The sequence below is a fragment of the Triplophysa rosa genome, linkage group LG19, assembly GCF_024868665.1.
Source record: "Triplophysa rosa linkage group LG19, Trosa_1v2, whole genome shotgun sequence".
NCBI lineage: Eukaryota > Metazoa > Chordata > Actinopteri > Cypriniformes > Nemacheilidae > Triplophysa > Triplophysa rosa.
The window spans coordinates 16,977,606-17,002,408 of record NC_079908.1 but is presented as its reverse complement, the minus strand read 5'-3'; the positions used below and the strand labels follow the sequence as shown (position 1 = coordinate 17,002,408).

General features: G+C 36.5%; 2 protein-coding genes across 2 annotated transcripts; both read right to left on the bottom strand.

Moving 5' to 3' along the window:
• Positions 1-366: 366 nt before the first annotated feature.
• On the bottom strand, positions 367-18,465 carry npdc1a (neural proliferation, differentiation and control, 1a). The gene is made up of 9 exons (XM_057360972.1): positions 18,128-18,465; positions 8,418-8,576; positions 4,241-4,324; positions 3,567-3,770; positions 2,948-3,014; positions 2,347-2,428; positions 2,102-2,181; positions 1,740-1,839; positions 367-1,338 (listed from the first exon to the last, which is right to left on the bottom strand). The coding sequence occupies exons 1-9, from the start codon at positions 18,216-18,218 to the stop codon at positions 1,267-1,269; spliced, it is 939 nt and encodes a 312-aa protein (XP_057216955.1). The 5' UTR covers positions 18,219-18,465; the 3' UTR covers positions 367-1,266.
• A 482-nt stretch (positions 18,466-18,947) lies between these two features.
• On the bottom strand, positions 18,948-24,499 carry LOC130570794 (macrophage mannose receptor 1-like). Its single transcript, XM_057361276.1, has 11 exons — positions 24,420-24,499; positions 24,271-24,312; positions 23,778-24,164; positions 23,310-23,654; positions 22,829-23,206; positions 22,382-22,744; positions 21,866-22,225; positions 20,896-21,777; positions 20,096-20,653; positions 19,846-19,919; positions 18,948-19,767 (listed from the first exon to the last, which is right to left on the bottom strand). Exons 2-8 carry the CDS (start codon positions 24,299-24,301, stop codon positions 21,422-21,424), a joined length of 2,220 nt encoding a protein of 739 aa, XP_057217259.1. The 5' UTR covers positions 24,302-24,312; positions 24,420-24,499; the 3' UTR covers positions 18,948-19,767; positions 19,846-19,919; positions 20,096-20,653; positions 20,896-21,421.
• Positions 24,500-24,803: the final 304 nt, after the last annotated feature.

Sequence of the window (24,803 nt, the reverse complement as noted above, 5' to 3'; positions counted from 1 at the left end):
AAAACACAATCCCTAATAAACACTGTAAAATTAAGATTTTTAATTTCTTTTTATCTTTAATCGTTTTTATTATAGTCTGAATATTTGCTTTAGAAATATATTTATTTAATTGCCATATACCATCGTAACCACTTATATAAATATTTAGAGACTATATGCATTCAATTTGGATGTATCGGTGCGAAATAAGCCATCTTATATATATTTGTAGTATAACAACAGTAGACCTTCAATCTTAACATTTAGAAGTGACTACAGCAACGCTGGTATAATTTAATTTCATTGGTTTATAGCTCACATGCCATAATGCCATTATCACCACACCAGAAAATAGCTCAGTGTGTATCCTACAAAACAAAACCAGAAAAAATACTATATTATACTGTTTGTGTTGATTTATTTGATTTATTTACATTAAAGTGATTTGAGGACAAGAACTTCATAATATCTATGTTTCATTCCAAGTACTTTTCCATTCCCTGACACAACCTTTTATATCAAATGATTTCGATCATTACTTAGGAATAGACAGAAAATATATTAAGAGAAAAGAGATGGAGAAATATTCTTCATATTTCATTGAAGGATGTACAAACAATAAGGAAAATTACAGAACTAAAGTGACAAATTGGGAGTTCTAAACAAAAAAATCTAATATATTATGTTCTTTGAGACCACCACTGACAAAGACAACTAAAGGCGGACAATACAGAAAATTATATATCGATCAGGTAAGACAAATAACACAAGAAAATGTGATCGAGACCACTGTGTATTTGTACACAATAATCCCAACCACATCACATTTAAAGAGGCAGCGTCAACCAAAAACACTGATTTACAAAAAAAACCATCAAGCTCAAGGAGCTTTATATAAAATAGCTTTATATATAGATTCAACTCTAGAGAGGACTGATTTGAAAAGGAATGTGACATAAAAGTTTGCAAAACTAAGATGTGGTATAAAGAAAGTGCATTAAAATCCAGTCATGTTTCCAGTGTGAAAAGTCATTCGTATTTGTGCCTCTAAATGAAAAACTCTCAACTACTGCTGTATTCGGTTTTATTTGAAATGATTATTTATCTACATCATCAGGTGTTGAGTTATGTGTCCTCTATAGTTTGTTCTGGTGGGGCTGAGCGAGATGTGTTAGCAAAAATATTCCAGGAAAACATACATTTGTTTAGCTTCACCCTATGGAGGAATGCTTTAGGCGTGTTAGGTGCGTTGTGTATTATAAAAGTATGCAGGTGTGTGGATCCAGGTCACTTGTTATTTCTCTGGGAGTTTAAGGTGGAGTCATCAAAAAGTGGGTTCTTCACCTCCATCTCTCCAGTCTACAAAAGCAAGCGAAAAAAGGAAAAAATACTTAAAATAAATAAAAGATTTTAAATGGTCTTTAAATTATTATTCTACACTTATGTGTATAGTAACCCACAGCTTTACAAATGCACAAATCCTTCTTCACGTTTCTGTTGTTACTGATATTTGTGAAAGATCCCTCCTGTTGTTTTTATATTTAATTTAGGTCTGTCATTTAATTAAATTATATTAATTCATCAAAACAATCATCAATATTTACTGAGAAACTGCAGAGATGTGTTGTCTGAAGATGAAGAGAGAGCCAAGCAGTTATACAAGTTGTACGGCAACTGGGGGGTTAACTAAAATAGTTCAAGGTATTATAGAAGTTAAAGGAATATAAGAAAGAGAGAGTGATGGCATAACATCTACGCACCGGTGCCAGTCCAGGACACTCATACACAGTGAAATCGCCCTCTTCGTTTTCTTCATCCGATGTTGCTCCAGACTCCGACACTTTAGGCTCCGTTTTGTGCCTAAAACAAAACAACCCATTTCTTCTTTAGGGTATATTTTGCATTCGTGTGCAATACAGACAAGAAACAAGTAGGAGAGACCTCAGGTCTTGATACTACCCATGAGGCTTAACAAGACTCCATGAATTTCTATGACTGATTATAAGATCTCAAACATTTCGTGATACTTGAAACCACAAAGAAACAACCAACGATTGGGAATAAATGTATTGTTTAATCCTTCTACTAAATGAATTCGAGTATTACTATGCATTATGCTTACTTCTCCATTGAGAGCATCTTCTGTTTTTGATGCTGGTAGTGATACATCTGGGCACTGTGAGCCAAAGATTTATCCCCAGACTACAACACAGAGAGCGAAACAGTCTGATATACTGTACATTCCATCCATCTCTTAAATTCAAAAGACATATTGAAGTGAGCTCTTGACTAATGTTAACCAACTTGTGTTGGTATTGGAGATAAATAACTTTATGGCATTATAACATTCATGTGGGAGGAGCTTACAGAGGTGTGATTATTACTGGAGCCTGTGGCTTGAGACGCAGGGTAATCCACCTTCTGAGCCAGATAACTTTCTCTCTGTGACCTGTAAGGAGCAAACAAAAAAACAACAAGAAACACTGACGTTTAGATGGGCATAGACGGTTTCAGCGGTAACAACAAACGTTATGTGGCCCAAACTTAACTTCTGGTAGACCTCCGCAACTGTTAAGAAGTTTTAATTATATTAGATAAATAAATATGAATATAAATGTACATTAATATAAATTAAATATAGAATAAATTGTTATATTATAACCAAACGAAGACCAGAATTTAACTTCGGGCCAGACGCGGGCGTCCGATGAAACCATCTATAAATGCATGTTATCACGATTTCTGTTTATTTCCAATAAATCTCCTTATTCTTTCATCATTTATTCACAGTTATTTTAACCACCCTATCTTTCCTGTGAAACATTCTTTAATTTGTTGGCGTTTATCAGCAAGCTATGCAAAAAACAGCATATGAATTTGAAACTAAATGGTGTGCAAATCCCGACAGCTATTTCATTTTTGGCTGAACTAGTCATTTCTGAAGTGCAAACAAGCAGACTGATCTTACCGGACCCAGCAGACAGCAGCGAGGATGAGAGCCATTGTTACCACAATAATGCACAAAGAGATCATCACTGCTCCCATTGAAACAAACGCACACACAATGAGAAGAGAAATTATGAGACGCTGGTCAAAACAAGAACATTTTACATCAGTAAACCCTTCTTTGTGAGGCCGAGTGAACCCAACTCACAGCGGCAGAGTTTTAAGGCAAATTCTCAGTGGCATTTCAATGAGTGTGGAGCATGAAAATTGATTCTTGATGGAGGATAAAGAAGAAAATCACAAGTCTTCTTAGATTTCAGAACAAGACATAAATTATATTTAGTGGTTATAAATGACAAAACATCATATGACATGATGCTGTTATAATGGCATCTCTGTCTGGGATGTGGGCCAGCCAAACCAATTGATAAAATCCAAACGATGCTACAAACATCCTCAGATGAACTGAGAAAACGACATTTTTGAGCACTTATGTCCCCATCGACTTCAAGGTATATTGTCTTGTTGTGTTTCTTAGCAATCTAACCCATAACTTTGCCATTGTTAGCATCACGTTCTATTCGTTGATTTACATGATCAGACAACTAAACAACTTGATCTTATCTGACAGAGATACGTACAGACTAGCAGGCTGTCTTTGGAAGAATGGGGGCTGACGATTGGCCCGTGGCGGTGGGATGAGTCTGTGAGTGGTTTGGGGGGTTTAGGGGTCCTGTGTGTTGGTGTTGATGGGCTGCTGGTCGTTGGCTCGACAGTCGTGGAGTGAGACAGACCGTTCGGACTCGACTGTGACTGTGATTGTGAAGACGACTGTGAATTAGAACCTGAAAAGAGGAAAATGAGAAAAACAGTTTTTCCTCATTTTGTTTTATCTCATAATCTTTATTTCGTTCTTTAAATTATTCGAACAATTTTTAAATATTTCACATTTTTTCAATAATTCCCCCGGGCTCCTGTTTCTTTTTCGTCAAGCAGTCATCATTTAGTATCTCATGATCATGAGCGTTTGATTTTCCATCCTCTCTGTGACCTTTGCATACAGTTTTGTTCATGATGTTCATCTTCTTTGTTATTGCAAATGTTTTTCATTGTTGCCATGTAAAACACTAACGCTTTGGCCACACAGAGCAACTATTATGAGTCACAGCATTAACGGACACTATATGTGCACTGAAACAGAAACTAGGCTTTCACAGAAGAGTGAGCGAGGTGCATAAAAAGGTTCGCTTTAAATTAAGACCTGTGTGGGCTGTGTGCGCACGCTTCCTTTAACCACAATTTTTAAAACAGTTACCTGACTGTTGTTCTGAAATTTGCTGCTTGATGATGACAGAGGACAGATAGTCGATTTCTTCATCAACTTCAGGTGGAGAAGATTCTACATATAAAAAAACACAATAATATATTTTTAGCACATCCATAGTAGAGCGATGACATCAGATCATACTTTAAAGGAATAGTTCCCCCCAAAATGAAAATTCTGTCATCATTTACTCAGCCTCATGTCTTTTCATGCGTGTGTAAATTACTTTGTTCTTATGAACACGGAGAAAGATATTTGGAAGAATGTTAGCAATTTTCAATTCTGTGACATCATTGACTGCCATAGGAAACATAAAATGGTAGTCAAAGGTGCCCCAGAACTGTTTGTGTTCCTAAATTCATCAAAATATCTCATTTTGTGTTCAACAGAACAACAAAATATACAATATTTTTTCCCTACTATGGTAGGGGATGATGTCACAGAATTGAAAATTGCTAACATTCTTATAAATATCTTTCTATGTGTTTAACAGAACAAAGAAATTCACATAGGTTTGAAACGATGTAAATGACGACAGATTTTTTATTTTTGGGTGAACTATCCCTTTAATATACATCACGGTATGGTATAATTACATATTTATATGGTACAGAATAAAAAAATGATTAATGTAAAACGTATCATATACAGCCGTGGAAAAATGAAAGAAACTGTTATTCTGATTTTAAAATGGACTATTAATAGGTATGTGTTTAGGTAAAATGTTCGTTTTTGTTTCAGTTTGTGAACTACTAACAATATTTCTCCCAAATTTCAAATAAAAATACTGTTTCTATTTGCATTTTTTTGTTGTTGCATAAAATGAAAACTGGAGAAACAGGTCAAAATACCAGAAACGATGCTCTGTCGTTTTTCAGACCTCAAATACTGCAAAGAAAACAAGTTCATATTCCTTTTGAAGTCATATAACAGTTTGTACTATTTATTGTATATGTATTCAGGAAAAGTTCAAAAATTATTTTTATGTGATCATCTTTTTTCAGTTTTAATCTTGTCATGCTGTCAGTCTTTCACATTGCTGTTGGATGACTTTATGTCACTCCTAAGGTTTGATTTGGTTGAAATTCAACAAACACTGGACTGGAATGGCCACAATACATCGAGAAATGCTGATTTGAAATGAAATGTTTTTCATTTTTTGTTCTGTTGTAATCATGTAGACATTCTGAGACCAAAACACTTAGAGGTTATGGACTGTGTGTGTCCTGCGACAGCTAGAGTGTGCCAGGGCGTTGTTTGTTTTACACGCTTTAAAAAGAATACAAAGACAGCGCATGGTTTAATGGTACGGTTGGCCAGACAGTAAGCTGCATTCCAAGACTATAGAAGACCTTCCCCCTGGCAACCAGCCTGACTGTGTGTGTATTTGTGTGTGTGTGGCCAGTGGATGGGGTAATGGGGGAGCATCTGCCTTTGCTCATAGTTCTGTACTAGAAAAGAAACATTATGCATGTGGTAGAGAACTTTTGTCCAAAGTGACTTGCAGTGCATGCAAGCTAGGCATATGACGGCCTCCAAAATGTATCACGATAATTACCTTTTAAAATAAAGACCTTTTACCGTTGTGTTCGGTATTGCCGTAATGTTGAATTGCGGTGAAAGATAAACTAACTTTAATTTTTAAATCATGTTTTATGTAACCTTTATTTAAAAAAAACCTAAATAATATGTTACCTAGAATTATTTACGGAATTTAAAATTGCCCACATAAACATTATTGTACATAATTAATATCACAACAAACTCTATTTTTGAATACCAGCCCAAATCTAGTTTAAAGGGATAGTTCACCAAAAAAATGAAAATTCCATCATTATTTACTAACCCTTTTGTCATTTTAAAAACAAAAAGAGATATTTCGAAAAATGCTGGTAACCAAACAACGGCTGTGCCCACTGACTTGCATTGGGTTTGTCCGTACAATAGAAGTGAATGGGTACCTCTGTTGTTCGATTACCAATATTCTTCAGAATTTCTATGTGAATTTGCCATATACTATACGTAATATAAAAAAATATTTTGATTATGAAAATTTAGACTAAATAAACCACATGTTTGCTTCAGCCCTTTAGTGCACTAAAGTGATACCAGATCTGAGCTCTTGATAAAAAGGGAAAGTTTATTGTCAGGAAAGTATCGGTGTAATCTATAAAAGACTGGCCATCTGCCTGCTGGAACAAGGTTGATGTGATACAACAGCACATATAACTGTCTGCTTTGTTACTGTCTAAACACCCCCACAGCACAAGCTGTATAGTGTCCACCACAGCAGGTGTCAAAGGAGGCGGGACAAAGCATCTGTACTGTAGGAGGAGGGTTGATGGAACTGATATGTGGATCTGTGTGTGATTTATCCATTAACAGGATGTACAGATGACAAATACTGAATAAAAATTGATGTACTCAAGTATTCAAATGATTATGAAATCACAATGATGAGTCAATTCTTACTAAGTGTTGTGAAACAGGTGTGTGGCAGATGTTTTTTGTGGCTTGTTTAAAAGAGCCGTTCTGTTACTTTTCTAAATGCCAAATGAATAAATGTAAATGACTGGATGTACTGTTTTTGTCTGGCCAAGAATAAAACAGACAAAAAATAAAAATCACACAGGCACAGAGAGACACATGTATACACCAATATTATAGAGACTAAGTAGGCTATAGCCACACCCTAGCAACTATGTACAACACACAGCATTATGCAAATAAATCACTCACAAAATTGTCTAAAAATCGTACTTTAATATTTCCCTACATCTGTATTTGTACTTAAATACTGGGGCAATATTCCTTTATGCTCATGCAAATAAAGCTTTGTTAATTCTTGACAAATATTGCACAAAACGTGTGTCTTGACAAAATAATAATTAGATATTTTTGGAGTTATGGGATAGCCAGGCAAACAACTTCATTCAAATTTGCATTTATTATACTAGTGTTTATCATAATGCTTTGTAAAAAAAAAGCACAATATATGCATATCTTTCTCCAGTTTTATTTACAATTTAATCCATTTCAATGCTCATATTAATATTAAAATTATGTATTCGTCTCAACTTTATAAATAAAATATGTATTACTTGCTGGTTAAGATGAGTCTTGGACACAATTGTGCTGCCATCTAGCGGTGGATTCGGTAAACACATTAGCAATTTTTCTGACATACAAAACGCTTTAAAGACTCCTCAAATTATTCACAGATTATGCATGATTCACAAACATATTTAAGCAAAGAGCAAAAATGTAAAACTGTTTCTGTCATTGCGATAATTCATTTGTGTCAGTGCTTCAGTCCTAGCAAGTATTTACTAACTGAAGTCACGCTCTTCCCTGCCTGCCTCTCTCTCTCTTCATGTCTATTCAGTGACACCATCCCTATATAGAGGGATGATAATTTGCCCAAATTAAATATGCCAGAAATACTCATTTCACTTTACCAGCCAATGTTGTTCTCCAATAGCAACGATACACAGACACATCACATGAGAGTTTGCTCTGTAAACTCTTATACAGCAAGTTACGCCTTAACCTAACAAACTATTGCCCTTTAAAACTTCCTTTAAGATTCTAGTCAGTCTTTCCACGCCTACGTCAGCCTCCTAACCGCCACAGATATGTTTCCAAAGCTTCCTGCTTGCAGTACATAGATTGAAAAAGAAGGAACATGTAGCGAGGGCACTCCTCACATGGAATTACATTCAGAGGATGCACACAGACAGACGCATTCCTGCTTACACTCCGACTGATTAAATTCAGTCATGTGCCCACGGCACACGAGGAGAAGAAAGCGATTAAGGGTAGCGCTTACCATCAACCCCGGATCAAGAGTGAGACAGGGACAAATGAGAACAGAAGCTCAGGCCGGCGCAGGATCTGTGTTTAGGTCACGACATCATTACATTCTCTGTTTCATGATGGCATTAGTCATAGACAGAAGGCTCTGATCATAAACACACAGTCTTCGGTTTAATAGAAAGAACAGCCTGACTCACTGCTGGCTCATACATGAAAAGATAGCGACAGATTAGACAATGACATGCCAGGGGATCATCACCCACACCTTATTTGCATGATGCCACAGCATCACTATCCGTGAAACTACAAGAAATTGTATGTGATACAGGGGACGTGTGAAGAGATTCCATACCGTGGAGGCGCTGCTGTGGATGATGTCTCCTACGAGCAACACAGTGTCCCATTTTATCTTCCTCCAATGGGGAGAGGCAGGGGCCACAGTGGGAGGAGCCAGGCTTGCAGAAGTGCCGCCCCATCCTGGCACAGTCAATGTGGTCGGGGCACTTATTAGCTGGAATAAAAACAAAACAGAGGATTCTGTTAAAAGAATAAAGAGTGTAGTATTGCTATATAGAAATCAACATAAAATGCATCAACAATTTATTAGGGAATTTTTCACAACACTCTTAAAAAAGGTGCTTCTAAAGGTTCTTCGATGCCATAGAAGAACCTTTTGGTTTCTATAAAGACCCTTTAACATCTGAAGAAACTTTCTGTTTCACAAAAGGTTCTTTGTGGCGCAAAAAAAGGTTCTTCAGATTAACAAAAGTAGGAAAGAGATGGTTCTTTAAAGAACCTTTGGCTGAATGGTTCTTTGTGGAATCAAAAATGGTTCTTCGATGGCATTGTTGTGAAGAACCTTTCAAGCACATTTATTTTTAAGAGTGAACATGCCTTGATTTGAAAGAGATTATAGTAAAAAAAAAAACGCTTCATGGAATTGTAAAAATTCATGCATTTTTGCTTTTCTCCAAAACAATAATTTTGCGAAACAATTATTCACAAAAAGTGATACATCACCAATAGGAGTTTAGGGAATTTATCTCTGACATAACTATAATATTACTCTAAATCAAAACATGTACATGAAGTGTTCATCATCACATGTGATGTGTTTGAATGTTTACATAACTTTAAATCAATATGCATTAGTTCACCAGGTGTTACTGACAGCTGTAGGGATGTAACGATTCATTCAGCTCTCGATGCGATGCGATTCACGATTCTGATCTCACGATGCGATTTATTCACGATTTACTCGCGATTTATTTTTACAAAATGAGTTGAAACAAATTAGAAATGAACAACTTCCCTTGCATTATTTCTTAAATGCTTCACGTTTCTTTGTATAATAAAATTATGTATTATTTCAAATAACAAAACTAAACTGCAATTTTATACCAAATTAATAATAGAAAAAGTCTCTTTAATATAAACAAACTTATACTCTCTGTGCTTTTCTTGGATTTATTTGCAATTAAGAAATATCAGCATGTCCACGTTTAGGTTTGCAGTGAACATGGCGGCCCCTGCTGTTCAAAGAATGTATTGCGATTCAGTTCACACCTCAACCGATTTGAATCGTCACACATTATAATCGATTTTCAACCAGCTCACGGTGAATCGTTACATCCCTAGACAGCTGCAGTAGATGTTATTCCCAATATGCCATTAAAATACATTATATGTTCCGAAGCCTCACCTGCATTCAGTCACATGTTATGGTTCTGTTATTGGTGTTGTTGTTCCTGAAGAATTTCACTATGTCCTTAAGGACATTCATAACATTTGTTTTAACTATGGCACAGCTTGAAATATTGAATCCAGTAAATCTAGCAAATCACACAACACGCACAAGTACACCTGAAAGTTGCATGACATAACAATATACAGATGCGGTCGATGGCTTTAACTTACGTAGAGAAGCACAACATGCTTTCATCTCTTTTAAGATACTGTTTTTCAAGTGCCCAATGACATCATCACTATTCAACAATTCAATGCGTCGATTCAATGAATCTCATTCCCTCTACCATCAGTAATACAAAAGCGCACTTAAATGACTCAAATTAGTAGCTTATTCCCAAATTCTCGGATTTATCAGATTTAATAAATATTTTCTCAATACTTTTTTTCTTAATATTTTCTAAAATGTCTTTCATCTCTCCTCATGTTTTGTAAATCCCTCAATTTTCTCTCTAATTGTAATTCAGTCTCTGTGGGGAGGTTCGGTTTAGCGGAGGGTAAAAAAGGGAACTGGGTCAGTAGCAGGTGTGTGTGTTGAGATGAAACCGTACGGGATATTTTGTTGTGGATTAAGGCAGTTTAGCACAACCCCGCTGAAAGAATAACTAAAAAAAGTTTACAAGTTTTAGCTGGTTTTATATTGGTTTAGTTGGTCTCCAAATCGAGCTTATACACACACAGCATTTGCATTTTAAATTAGTATATAATTAAATATAAATTCTATACACTTCAATTCTTTTTTTGAAGAAACAAACTACTAATCGCAAGCTGCAAATGAAGCAGGCCTAATGGTCTAAATAAAATGTTATATCAGAAAATAAGTATAAAATGTAAATATTAACACAAATATAAAGTTGATTCGGAGTAAAGAGAGATTACATCATATCGCTTTGAGAGTGAGTGGTCGTTTTTGAGCTCCGTTGCCATGGTAACAGCATCTTTAGGACCAACGTAGCATCTTTACCAGGAGTTTTGTATTGTTTGACTGGTCAGTCTCTCTGACATCATCTGGTTGACATCAGTAAAAACCCACGGTTGTGTGTCATCCTAATGACACATTATGATCCATCCGAAGGCTTTTTAACAATTCAAAATGAGTATGAAGCTAGGAACAGCTCGTTCTTATTGGCGACTGGAGCTAAAATAACAGCACGACTGCGCAAGCATTAGAGACACGTAATTTGTGTAATTGGTTCCACTAAAACACCCGCACACAATTTCAGTCTGACCTGTTGTGTAATACACATTTGTAAATAAAAGGTTATATAGACATTCTTTCTTTGCTTTTCACGGTCACATTTTTTTACTCAAGTTTTGCTGAAGGTGATGCGTTTCTAGGCAACAATACTTTGTAAAAGAGCAGTTATGAATCCACTTAAGTGCTTTTTTTTTTTAACAAAAAAACTACCAAAGTTAAAGCAAGAATTCTTGTTTTTACAAGTATAGTATACACAGAAACAACATTTGTAGGATTTCACAAAACAACAGTTCCAGTTTTTAAAATAATAAAAAATATATAGTCAACACAAGAACTCACAAGAAGAGAACTAAGAATTACTGACTAATGAGGTGCAACTGTACGTGAGAGTTGCACGTTTCTTTGAACGCCCTGCTGTGCCGCCCACCTCCACACAGTCGGAGAGATTGATTTACACAACCAAACACAGGGAGAAAATCAGAACTGTAAAGAGATCAGAGATGTATTATGACCCTATCCACTTTTCAGTTGAAAGGGACCTTTGACTATTGATCTGCAACATCCTTAGTGTCTCTGGATGGACAGGAGAGATGCTTTGATCGCCAGATAAATCCATCACCAAAACATCAATGACATAAAACTGATCAAAGTCAAATCTGGCAGACCTCTTATTATTATATTCCAGCTCTCTGAAACCATAATTAAGGCTCTTTGAAATCATGCCAATGTGCCCAGCGATCCCATTTTAAACTTATTGGCTGGTCTTAGAGGAAACTCATCCTTATGTTATGACATCAGTGGAATCCTAAATAAATGTACAGGGTATGGTTATATGGCAAAGTAAAAAATATCTATTTAATTCCAATTTAATGGGGTCATATGGCGAGAAGATGTGTTTTTCTATGTCTTTGGTGTGTTATAAGTTGCCCAAGCATTAGGGGTGTAACGGTTCTCGGTAAAAAATTGAACCGCAAGACCGCGGCTCATCTTAAATCTGACGACGCATTTATAATAGGGTTCGTTAGAAATTATAATGCGTAAAACAGATCCGAAGCGCGTATTAGGAAAGTCTCAGACATGGCGCAAATATTGAGTTGTCTTTGAAGCGTTTAAACGGACAGATTCACACACGAAGTAGGTCAACATGCCCCTCTTGTCGAGTATCTTAACAAACATAGTAGGTTATGTCTTAAGTGAACGGATGAAACAGACGAAAAACAACGCATGTGTACAGTATCAGTGTACTGGATCTGTTGCATTCCTCTTAAAGCGACAGCAGCATATTCCTGCTGTCTGTTAAAAGTCAAGGAAGCCCACTCCTAAATTGCAGTCTAAATTACCATACAGGTTGATATCTGAAATGTTTTATTTAACTTTTTTTTCAACTTTGGAATCGATAAGCAGAATTGGACGTGGTTCATTAATATAAAACACACTCACAAATGTGTTCATGTGACATGATGATTCATCCAATCAGATTGATGTATTAGCCTATTGCTTTGGGTCTTTTGTTTTTGTTACTGTACTGAAGTGAACTTACTGTTTATTTCTTATTAAAAACTCATTTCTTCTGGGTAGCATTTTGTGATGATAAGTATTTATCGACTTAAGTACCAAAAAATGACATTATGGCATAGTTCATGGGTCAGACATACAGATAATAGTCTTCCTAAAGAAGTTCTTCGTTGGCAATGATAATATTTGCATTGCTCATAAAACGAGAGAACACAATAAGAAATGAAAGATTGTTGGCACTTTGTTCAACAGTGTCTTTAATTACATTTATTTACATTTATTCATTTGGCAGGCGCTTTTATCCAAAGCTTCACATCTGACCTCACATCATATCACACATCAGACTTCACAAGACTGCTAAAATGCCACCAAAATCTTTGACAGGTCAGCTTCAAATCCAGTGTGAGGAAACAGATTTGTTAAAGCCTGTCGCTGTAAATCGCTGTACATTTGCCGTTCCAAGGAAAATGGCACACCATTATGTAACAGCATATCTTAATCTGGATGAAAAATTTATATTCCAACCATCTGCTCCTGGCTCAGAAATCATTAACTAGGCCCAGAGCAGGAAGAAAGCCAACACCAGCACAGAATAACACCACGGGAACAGGTACACACTTACGTGGCAACGTGTTCATTTACTTCGTGAGGGAAGAATGTGAATCATAACTGGGCGACAAATGTTGGAAAATCTGTTGAGAAACAGCTACAGTGGATTGAATCTTCTCAACTGGTTATTTTGCTGCAGTGTTGTTGAGTGATGAACAGGAAGGATAAGGGGAAACTGCCATTGTGTGGACTTCCTGCAGCCCGGCTTAAACTCAAGCAGTGAACCAGCTCTCTTGCCTGCTCAAATGGACTTATCCTTTGCATGAATCCAAACAAACTTCTTAGGGGGCGTTTACGCGAGACATTCTTCTGTCTAAAAACTGTTCAATGGAATGGGACAAAATGTAGAAAATAGTAGAAATTATCGAAATATCGCACATGTGCATATCGCGATGGTTTGCGATAAATGAGCTATTTAATTCTTCGGAAAGTTATGTATGGTCAAAGTTTTTGGTCAATGCGGATAGTATAGTGTCTATCTGGCACGCGGATGTTAGTTGGGATATGCGTGCGTGTGCATGATAGCGTGCACGTGCTCTGGCGCAAGTCAATCAACAATCCGCGTCGCGAAGCTAAATTTGTTTGATTTATTTTTGTTTATTTACAAAATGTCAGATTTGTTTAATGCAACAGTAAAACATGGCTGTTCACTTTCAGAAGTTGTAGTGATGCTTTCTTTTTCCTAAAATAATGTGAAATATATGTTGGTTATATAATTACTTTAATATATTTTAATACAATTTAAATTGATTTTAGAAAAAGAAATATCGTATCGCATATCGAATATCGCATTATTTAGCATGCTATCGCATTTTTCCTCAATACCGCACAGTCCTAGAAAATAGTAATAAAAATATGTAGATAAACTACCCAATCTCACAAAATCAACTGGTCAGACAACTAGTCAACCCTCCTGATACATCCCCAAAACCAAATAACAAGATAACTTGTACATTACACAGATCCTTTCGACATTGAAAGCCATAATAAAACCTTTAGAGTTTTTTTATAGAAGACCAGTCTTTCTAAGGTCTATAGGCTCAACTAATAAAACCGGTTCCAGTTTCTGCCAATTTGGCTCTTTCTCACTCTCATTACTGATTAACTTTCATGGGCTGTGGAAACCCCACCATCCAGTTAACGCCCACCACTTTGTTGAGAGCTAATGCGATTACTAGATTGTACTAAACAGCAACCATGTCTGACAATTGCCATTTCCTTGAGATGTACGAGTATGGTAAAGGCATACTTCATATTTACAGTGCTAGTAGCATGCGTGAAAATATACAAAATAGGTATGGTAAAGTTTTGAAACAGTTGCGTTATCGCACAGATTACTGTTTTTGCGAGCATATGACATACATTGCGTCATTCTACGTGGATAGTACATTAAGGAGGTAACTTAGTTAGTTCAATCTAATACCATCACTGAACTTTCTTTGTATATGAATATTTTTGTATATGAATATTCATATTTTTGAAAATGAATATACCCCTTTATCTAGTCATATATCCATCAACATATAAAACAAAATGAATTTTCTTATTGTGTAAACACATTTTATGCAATCCATATAACATTTATTAAAATTTTTATATTACAGAGATGCACCAATATATCGGCCAATAATTGGTATCGGTCGATAAAAGCAATTTTTTATGCTGTCCGCTGATAGTTTAAAACAGCCGATGATCAGGGCCGATATAGCCAGTCAATCAAAAGAAGACAGGAAAATGCAATGAATTTGTGCTCTGTATATAGAAAACGTTAAGAAACATCACCATTTTGATGTTCAATATTAATAGTCATTATATGTATTAATAACATTCAGAAAGTTAAGAAATATTAATTTTCATTATCGGATATCACTGTGCATAATCGGCTATTGGTATCTTGGAGAAATTTTGTATCAGTACATCTCTAATATTTATATATTATAATGAACATGAATGGGGCAGAAGGTAAGTGTAGTAGTAGAGTATGCAGTGCGCTGCTCTTCATTTGCACAGAGTAACTGATAACAGGTGGTTGTAGGGACATCATTTGAATACTAGCAAAATATGGAATAGTAAGAAGGTCTGTGACACATTTAAGAGGGAAAGCATCCAAAGGTCGACAAAAACTGACAATAAAAAAAGAACAATACTATTCTTACTATACCCATCACCGTTCAGCAATACAGTAGACGATGGGATAACAGTTCACATTGAAAAATGGTTCATGCTACATCAGGCTAAGCTTCAGTCAAGGGTCTCTTTAAGCCTGTCTAGCTCGTATACTATCATCATCATTAACAAAAACCTAATAACGACACACATCCTGATTAGCGAGAGAAGCACACTGGACCGCAGGAAATGAGGTCACAGATTAACGCCCACACCTTTCAATAGCCACAACTTCGAGACAGTCCAGTCAGAGTGCTCTGTGATGAAAACTGTCTGTCTAGGCTAATACGTCTTTTTAATTTGGTTTTAAGGACAGCACGAATCTACATTATTCCCAGAAGATCCAAATGTACCTTCCGCAACCCAGTAGGTAAACTCTGTGTGTTTGCTCAACACCTAAGGGTGTGTTTGGATCTGAGTGTTCATATTTAAACATGCATGTCATGTTTGGTTTCGTCTTAAACGCCTAAGCAGGACACACTTTGAGCAAGCAAAGCGATATATTCTTAACCTAAGACAGAACAGCACATAACACTATTCACAATCCTAAAAGGAAAGAAAACCAGTCACGACTCACAACCCACTTCCATGAGACATGGCGAACGTCTCCCTACAATCTCCTCAAACTACTTTCATTTTGGTTTATACACACAACAATACACCTCAAGTTATCTGATGGCCTGATGTCAGAGGAACGGGAATGTACCTGAATGTCCATGAATAGGAAATCTACATATGATACCAAGGCAACCCAGTATTGGCGCAGCTGTTTCGTTCTCATCCATGGGAGCGGAATTATTCAGCAATCTGCTAGAGATAAGCCACCAATCTTAATGTTTCTACCCATCACTACGGCACACCAAGCTGCTTCCAGATCTCTGTAGCTCTACACCCTCACGTGCCCCTGGGAGGACAAGCGCAGGGTCCAATTCCACACAGTTGCCAAAGCAACGCAGCTAACCTTTTCTCAATTCACTCCGTCACCTCCGAGAAGAGGGAGTCAGGGCTGAGACTACAACTCACACTATCCACACACATCTTATGTAAGTGCATTACAAAGCAAGAATGGCCAGAAGATTGGGTTTTATAAACTCTTCGGGTGGCTTTGTTCACCTGTGCAAAACAGACTTGATTATTCTGCTCACCATCTGTGAAATGACTGCATGGCCAGCAGCTCTAAACACAGGCCTTTCTTCCTGAGAGGAATATAAAATCTACGCTCGTGATCTGATAATCAACAGCCTGAGGGAGGTTCACACCGAAGGCGGACTCTCTTTTCAGGGGCGACACGGTAGGGAAAAACAAACAATCTACTTTAGAATGGAAAACGTACATAAACACCCATAAAACAGCACTGTGAGATGAGATAAAGAAGGGAACACAATCTTTCCACAGCTCAGTCTCTGGACATGTTAGGCTTCACTGAAATTCACAGAATACTCGCACCTGTTGATATTTAAGTCCATAGAGTCAAAGTCAATCATATGAAAGACTTTGTTTGATCCCATTCACAAACTATTAATACATCTTTACGCTGTGTCCATTTATTGGCAGTCATTGGGTTTTTCAAATGTTGATAGAAATATTTAGTAAGTAGGGTAGATAGCTGATTTATGCATAGTACAGTTTGATAAAAGTGAGCTGCACAAATTGGACAAAAAAGTCATATTGTGATGTAAAAATATTGTGATTCGAACTGTGATGTGATAAACATTCAACATGTAATATTGCCGCTCAATGCAGGTATAAAATTACTTTGATAGGCCAATAGACAATATAATGCACAGAAACGTAAAATGATGTTAAAGAACAAAAAGTTTGCATTGTGCCAACGTCCAGCTGACATAATTCCCACAGATGTCCACACGAAAAGCCAGGACGTACTTATCATGTTTTCCATAATTACGAAAACACACATCACATATCACAAAGCCCACAACCGAACCTCAAAATCTAAATGTAAGTCAGAATACTTCAAACAAACGCTTAATAAAGTACAATACAAGGTGCCAAAACAAGTTGGTCAACCTATAACATATTAGCAATAAAAATCATAATGGAGATCTCTTTAATGTCTCAAGTGTTTCTCCCAAATATTAATGAGATTAAATGGAAACTGTTAATGTCACGCATAGTTTCAGGAGAGATCTCAACAATATTTTAATCTGCATTGTCAAGACACCAATGACCATAATCAAAAGTCGGATATTTCAATATAAACTTGAATAAAACCTAAAAAATGTCTCATCCATAACCCAGTTAATATCTCCAAATGAATTATGTAGCTCTCTTGGTGTAATATACGGAAAATACTGTAAATTTAAAAAACTTCTATCAAGGTTTTACAAGCAAACACAAACAAGCTTTTGAAATTCTTCACTATCAGATTTCTTCGGATAAAAGCATTGTCTGAATTAAATAAATTGGAAAGCAAATACCAGCATAATAAGGAAATTCCTTTCAATTTTCCTTGTTTGTTCCACCTGCACTGGTTCAACCGGCTCAAAGTTTACACATTGACAGATCCTGCTGCATCTAATTGGTAAACTTGCCATTCACACAACCACAGATATGTAATCAAATAAACAACTTGACCAAACTAAAGCAATTCATAACGATGTAAACTTTAAGCTTTAAGGTCAACGGTTACAACTGGATGCAACAAAAGTTACGCAATATAAAGTCATTTTCAAGCAGCACTTAAAGGTGTTTTTATTCTTTTGTGTATTAAGTATACATTTTAAAAAGATTCCCTGTGCTGTAAACGAGTTGACAAAAGCTACTTTGTTACTACCATATGTCAGATAGCTAAAGAGTCGTGACGTTACCTGGCATACTCGCACCGACGCCCGCGAGGATTACGCAGAGCACGACCCCGGGCAGCAGGACAGAGGCCCGGGATCTCGTAAAAAACAACATCCTTCAGTGCTTCTCAAGTCCAGGACAGCTTATGAAAGCTCCGGGCTGTCATTATCTCATTTGTTTAGGTAGGATAGACTAGAAGATGGAGAGGGGCAAACCGGCCCGAATAAAAATGGGAGCGACTCGAGTAGTTTGCTTGGCAGCCTGAGCCAGTCGATGATAATCCGCTATTCATGTGGTACAGAGCTAAAGATAGAGGAGAGAGATCGCTGCAGGGAGGAGGAGGAGGAGGAGGAGGAGCACCTCCGCTGATAGACACACTACAGGAGAGATTAGAGCGTGACGCGCGCGCCAGCGGCAGGATGAAACCGTTCGTGACGCAATGACGCAGCTGACGTGTGACATGTTTTTTTTATCTCAGGTGAAGTTGTCACGAAACCATTTTTTGTGATCTAACAATTTAAAAATGTAATTATTTCCTAATGTAAACTTTGTTTTATTATTTCTGTGACGATCTTATATCAGTTTTTAATTAAAATATTTTTTCTACTGTTAAATTATATTTTCCCTGTCTTGTTTTTTATTTGACTGACTATAAAGAAAAACACACTCCGTCATTAAATTCTATCAGCATTTGAGCTTTCAACGTAAAAACATTTGTTTTAAGGTTTTATACCAGTTTGATGGCTTAACTAAACCCAACTTTCAAATGCACTGTCAAAATATTAAAAAATCCTATCCTAACGTTGTAGTGATTGGTTTTCAAAGAATGAAATAAATGCAAGAACATTTATACTTGGTTTTATTATGTTCATATAAACACAACATATTTTGGCTATAGGTTGCTTAATGATAAAGTGTAAATGAAATAGTGTTCTATAGCCTAAGCCTCACACCCAAAAACCATGTAAACATCATATGAGAAAAATAAATTTACATTTGACTATAAAACCCAGAGAGAAATGAATATGCATGTGGTGAAATGAAATCAATGCCGGCCAGCACTACTATAGTTGAGGAAAATGTTTAAAGGGTCATATGGGGCTAATATGTGTTTTTTGTGTCTTTGGTGTGTTATAAATTGCCCATGCATGTATTAGACACGTAAAATTGCAAAAATGAAAGTGTCGGAACAAAAGATGCATTCTACTGTATCTAAAAGTGAATTAACTGGCCAATCATAGCACACCTCGCATTTCAGAGCGATGAGCATGCACGGTATGTGGAAAATACAGCGTTTTTGAACCTTAAATCGTGTATACACATTGCATTACATCTAAAACAAACAATAATATTCATTTAAGCCGTGTCATATGACCCCTTTAAAGAGTTATGCTGGGAGTCATATTGCTCCAAATGTCTTGTCCACATAAATAAAGGAAGGGGTATCTTTTTTATCTAGTTCTTGAGAAGCTAAAAACAAATAGCAATATAGGCCACTTAAACCACATATAAAACATTAAAAACAAATTATACATAAAAGCTTGTAGTCCATACTTGAAGTAATATAAGTACAGAGTCCTTACAGAGAACTGATTTTACTGTAGTTTCTCAAGCGCACGGTGAAGTTGCCAGGTACTCCTCCTCTGATCAACTCCTGTTTTAACTAAAAAGATGGTTATATTTTTTCATATGCCAATGTTATTTAGAAAAGTCTGTTACACATTGACACCTATTAACTTACTTGATCAATAAACTCTTCAATCTGAGACTGAGACAAATTTTCTTTGCCAAAAAACTTCACTCTCAATCCACTCACTAGAAATAAAGAAAACAAATGATTATTATTGACTGCAAAACAGTTTTTTTTACATTCACAATACAAAAAAATACAGTTATTTGTTAATAAGAAATAATTTGGAACATGTGCTGCTAAAACTTGTTTTTGATTATAAAAAACATGTAAAAATAGCAAAGAATTCTACAACACATACCATACTTTTCTGAATTCCATGGTCATCACATTAACCAAAAAGCAAACAAAATAGAGATGACATTAGCAAACATTTAATCCTGATTAACTAATACACATTTTATATCAATTTGCTTGATTCTGTGTCACAGATTATTTGTTTATTTATATAGAAGGTAGATGATCTCACCACTGTAGCAGAAGAAAGGCAAATGGTCAAAGCATTGCTCATGTGTCCAGTAACCAAAAGATTTGAAAGACACAGCTGTGCATTGTTGAGCCTGACCAAAAAAACTAAAATCACTAGTTTCCTCTACATAATCCCATGCCACCAAGTATGTGAATGAAGAGTTGCTTTGATCTGACCACAGTTTGCTTCTGTGTAGACCAATCCACACGTTATTATTTTCACGTTCCACTGTAATTTTAAATTTTTGATCAACGGTCAGTATCTGTATACGCTCTGTTTCATTTCTTACGCTGGCCAGATCTGTGTAAAACTGTCTGCAGTGTGTTTGAGCTTCACTCCAGGTCTTTTCCTGACCTACCCAAACATACTTCTGAGAAGCATTCTCTCTGCCTAAGAGACAACACAGTTAGTAAGTGCATCCGTTTTTATAATTAACATTGTAATAAAAGTAAGTAAAACTTTTTAATACAGTGGGAACCAAAAATTTGAGACCAGACTGGAAATGCTATAATTTGTATAATGAAAATATATTTGAAAAATTACAATTTTAACAAGTGTTGTCAGATTTTTGTTTATAGTTACATAAATAAATGTATATAAAACATATAATCTTAGCAAATAAATCATCTTACCATCATAACAAACAAAAATGAAAGAGTTGTCACACCTGGCATCAAACCAGGTTCCATCATTTACATCCATAGAAACACACATTTCATTTCCACCAGAGTTGTCAGGTTGATGATACCAGTTTCTGAATTCTCTCTCTCCTTCCTGATAGAAATCATCATCATCCAGTGACCATCTCCAGCTGTTGACATCATCATACAGTCCAATCCAGGCTGAACCATAGTTAATCCCTCGTACTGTTTTAATAAGTCTGTTCATCTCTGTCATGTTATCAATGGTGGCCAGATCAGTGTAATTCTGTCTGCAGTATGTCTGAGCTTCAGACCAGCTCTTATTCACTGAGATAAAATGATACTGACGGGATGATGCCACAGAGGACCCTGTGGAGTATAAAGAATCGATTTTATGAGGGGATCTTTAAGGACATTTGAAACGAATGAGAGCAGATCTGAATATCTAATAAACACTATAAAATTCTGAGAAAAGTTAGGGTTATAAAAAAGTTTTGTTCTTATGTATATGATAGATTTACTCACCAATGTAGCAAATGAAAGATAACAGATAATAACAATTTTCATCTGTCCATTTACCAGCATCACTGAATGACACAGCAGTGCAGTATTCACTGTATCCAGCATTATTCGGCTCTCCTGACCTCCAGTTACTGAATGTAGAGTTACTCTGATCTGACCAAGATCTAGTTCTGTACAGACCAAACCAAACACCATAATAATTATTCTGGAGAAGGGATACGATCATCTGGTTTTCAGTCTCATTTCTGATACTGACAAGGTCTGTGTGATGTTCTCTACAGTAATTTCGAGCTTCAGTCCAGTTTTTCATGTCTTTGACATGCACATAACTGACACTGGCATTCTGCCTTCCTGCGAAAAACAAATTAAACATGATATCGTGGTATAATATATAATTGTTATAATATTACATTGAAAGACAGTTTACAGCAGTTCTCACCATCATAACAAATAAAGGAAGCCATAGTTGAGCAAAAGGTTTCTCGCCATATTACCTGATATGACACGGACACACAGAGACTCTGTCCATATGCATTTTTTGATTGCTGAACATACCAGCTATTAAAACCTCCTCCTAACTCTGTGTTTCCCAGAGACCATCTCCAGTTGTTTAGATCATCATACTGTCCAATCCACACTGAACCATAGTTAATCCCTCGTACTGTTTTCATGAGTCTGTTCATCTCTGTCATGTTATCAATGGTGGCCAGATCAGTGTAATTCTGTCTGCAGTATGTCTGAGCTTCAAGCCAGTTCTTATTCACAGATATAAAGTGATACTGACGGGATGATGCTAATGCTGTCAAGGTAAAAAAAAATAAAGTCATACTGATGGGGAATGCATAGAGACTTTGAGAAGATACTTATAAGTTAGCATGCTACTAGCATGTAAAAAACACCCCACAGAAAGACTTAAAGGTGAGAATAACAGAAAAGAACATATAAAGCAACTTACTGCTGTAGCAGAAGAAAGGCCTGTTGGAAAAACAACTCCCGTGTGTCCAATGACCCAATTTGTGAACTGATACCGCAGTACAGTACTGAAAACTATTCTTCAATTCAACTGATCTTTTAACTTCATAATGACTCACATCCGGTCTCCAGTTTTGATAACTGGAAATAGCATGGTTTGACCAAATCCTGTTTCTGTTCAGACCAATCCAGATCAGAACACCTGCACTGTCAATGAATCTCTGATTCTCAGTCAGGTTTCTCACGTTGACAAGATCTGTGTGATGGTCTCTGCAGTATCTCCGAGCCTCTGCCCAGGTCTTTCTCTCAGTAACTTTGATATGTGTCTGTGTGGCATTCTCTCTACCTGAGATATGAAATATTTGCTCAGTAAGGGTCACTGATGAAGTAAAGGCGAACTGTGTTATCTAAACAGGTGACATGTTCTTACCGTCATAGCAAACAAATGGCAGTATGTCGTCACATGAGGAATCGAACCAGCTTCCATCATTTACAATCATAGAAACACACAGCTCGTTTCCTCTGTAGTTGTCCGGTTGATGATACCAGTTTCTGAATAATCTCTCTCCTTCCTGATAGAAATCATCATCATCCAGTGACCATCTCCAGCTGTTGACATCATCATACAGTCCAATCCAGGCTGAGCCATCGTAACTCCCATTAACTGTGTTCATCACACTGTTCATCTCTGTCATGTTATCAATGGTGGCCAGATCAGTGTAATTCTGTCTGCAGTATGTCTGAGCTTCAGACCAGCTCTTATTCACTGAGATAAAGTGATACTGACAGGATGATGCCAGTGCAGTCACTGTTAAAAAAAGTACCTTTTTAATAATTCTATGATTATTCCGTTATTTAATTATTCTACAGTGCCTACACAAATCTGTATTTCTTAGTCTCTTGATACTCACCGCTGTAGCAAATGAAAGGTAACTGATAATTGCAGTTTTGATCCGTCCATTCTCCAGCATCACTGAATGACACAGCAGTGCAGTATTCACTGTATCCAGCATTATTCGGCTCTCCTGACCTCCAGTTACTGAATGTAGAGTTACTCTGATCTGACCAAGATCTAGTTCTGTACAGACCAATCCACGAAGCATAATACTTTTGAGATAAATATAGTATCTTCTGATGTTCACTCTCATTTCTGACACTGACAAGGTCGCTGTGATGCTGTCTGCAGTAACTTTGAGCTTCAGTCCAGTTTTTGGGCTGGCTAACAGGAACATAACTTGAACTAGCATTCACTCTTCCTGAAAGATTTACATACAATATTAAGCATTAGACAGAGACTGGTGCAGAACATTTTCATAGTAAAAACTGAAATGTGTGTTTTGTCATAGTTTTATGACATTTCATGTATTATGAATGCTCACCATCATAGCAGATAAAAAAATATGCTGTGCTGCAACTCTCTGCAATCCATCTCCCATTCTCAATATACACACAAAGACTTTGTCCTTCATGATTCCCAGGTCCAGGGCTATACCAGTTCCTAAATTGTTTTTCTCCTTCTTTAAAGAAATCACTGTCCTCTAGAGTCCATTTCCAACTGTTCAGATCATCATAGAGTCCAATCCAGGTCAGATCAATGGAGTCATAGTTCTCCATCATGTCGAGTAACTTTTCCATCTCTTGATCATTTTCAATGGTGACCAGATCAGTGTATTTATCTCTACAGTAGCTCTGAGCTTCTGTCCATGTCTTGTTCTCATTCACAAAGATATACTGACGTGCAGTACATAAGGCGAGGATCATGAGCCCTGCAGATTTGATTTAACTTCAGCTCTTATATATTGTATATACTATACTGTAAGCCACCCAAAGTAATAGTAAACCATTCTACAAAGTGTCGTCATTTTGACTTACCTGCGAATAGACTCCGGAGAAACACAGCCATAATACTTTTGCCTGGTTTAAGGGAAGAACAAGAATAATGGTTAGTTTTATGTCCTGTATGCTTTATGTAATATTAGAAAATATGAGCACGGATTTCAGGTGAGCAATAGTTTGCTTACTCCAAAGGCTTCAAGACGTGTGTGTTGATCGGTTACTTGTGTGGCCGTCTTGTGATTTTGTGTTGCAAAATCTGGGTGGATGTGATCAACCCTATACATGAAGAAACATGTAGGTTTAATTAATTACCAAAATGTGCATCAAACCTGTTAAACTACAATGACACAGTCATTGCCCAATGTGAATAAGCTTCAACGGAATTTTATTCGAATTTTAACTAGTATTTTAACTTTAACTCCCATCTTAATCTAATTATGTCCATACGGTTGATATTATTAAAAAGCAAAATAAAAACTGCAAAAACATTGAAGTGAAATTGGTCTCAAACAAGTTGAAAACTAGTATGCAGAATACACATACTACATCCTAAATTGTGAGTTCCTCTT

What these genes read in the sequence shown, in the direction of transcription:
- npdc1a (XM_057360972.1), bottom strand. Translation starts at nt 18,218, where the DNA reads ATGTTGTTTTTTACGAGATCCCGGGCCTCTGTCCTGCTGCCCGGGGTC. An exon ending in AATTTCAGAACAACAGTCAG is followed by an intron (nt 3,771 to 4,240) that starts GTAACTGTTTTA and finishes TCCTCTTTTCAG; the next exon opens with GTTCTAATTCACAGTCGTCT. An exon ending in GCTGCTGTCTGCTGGGTCCG is followed by an intron (nt 2,429 to 2,947) that starts GTAAGATCAGTC and finishes TGCTCCTTACAG; the next exon opens with GTCACAGAGAGAAAGTTATC.
- LOC130570794 (XM_057361276.1), bottom strand. Translation starts at nt 24,301, where the DNA reads ATGGCTGTGTTTCTCCGGAGTCTATTCGCAG. An exon ending in TCTCCGGAGTCTATTCGCAG is followed by an intron (nt 24,165 to 24,270) that starts GTAAGTCAAAAT and finishes TCAAATCTGCAG; the next exon opens with GGCTCATGATCCTCGCCTTA. An exon ending in GCCATTTGTTTGCTATGACG is followed by an intron (nt 22,745 to 22,828) that starts GTAAGAACATGT and finishes TTCATATCTCAG; the next exon opens with GTAGAGAGAATGCCACACAG.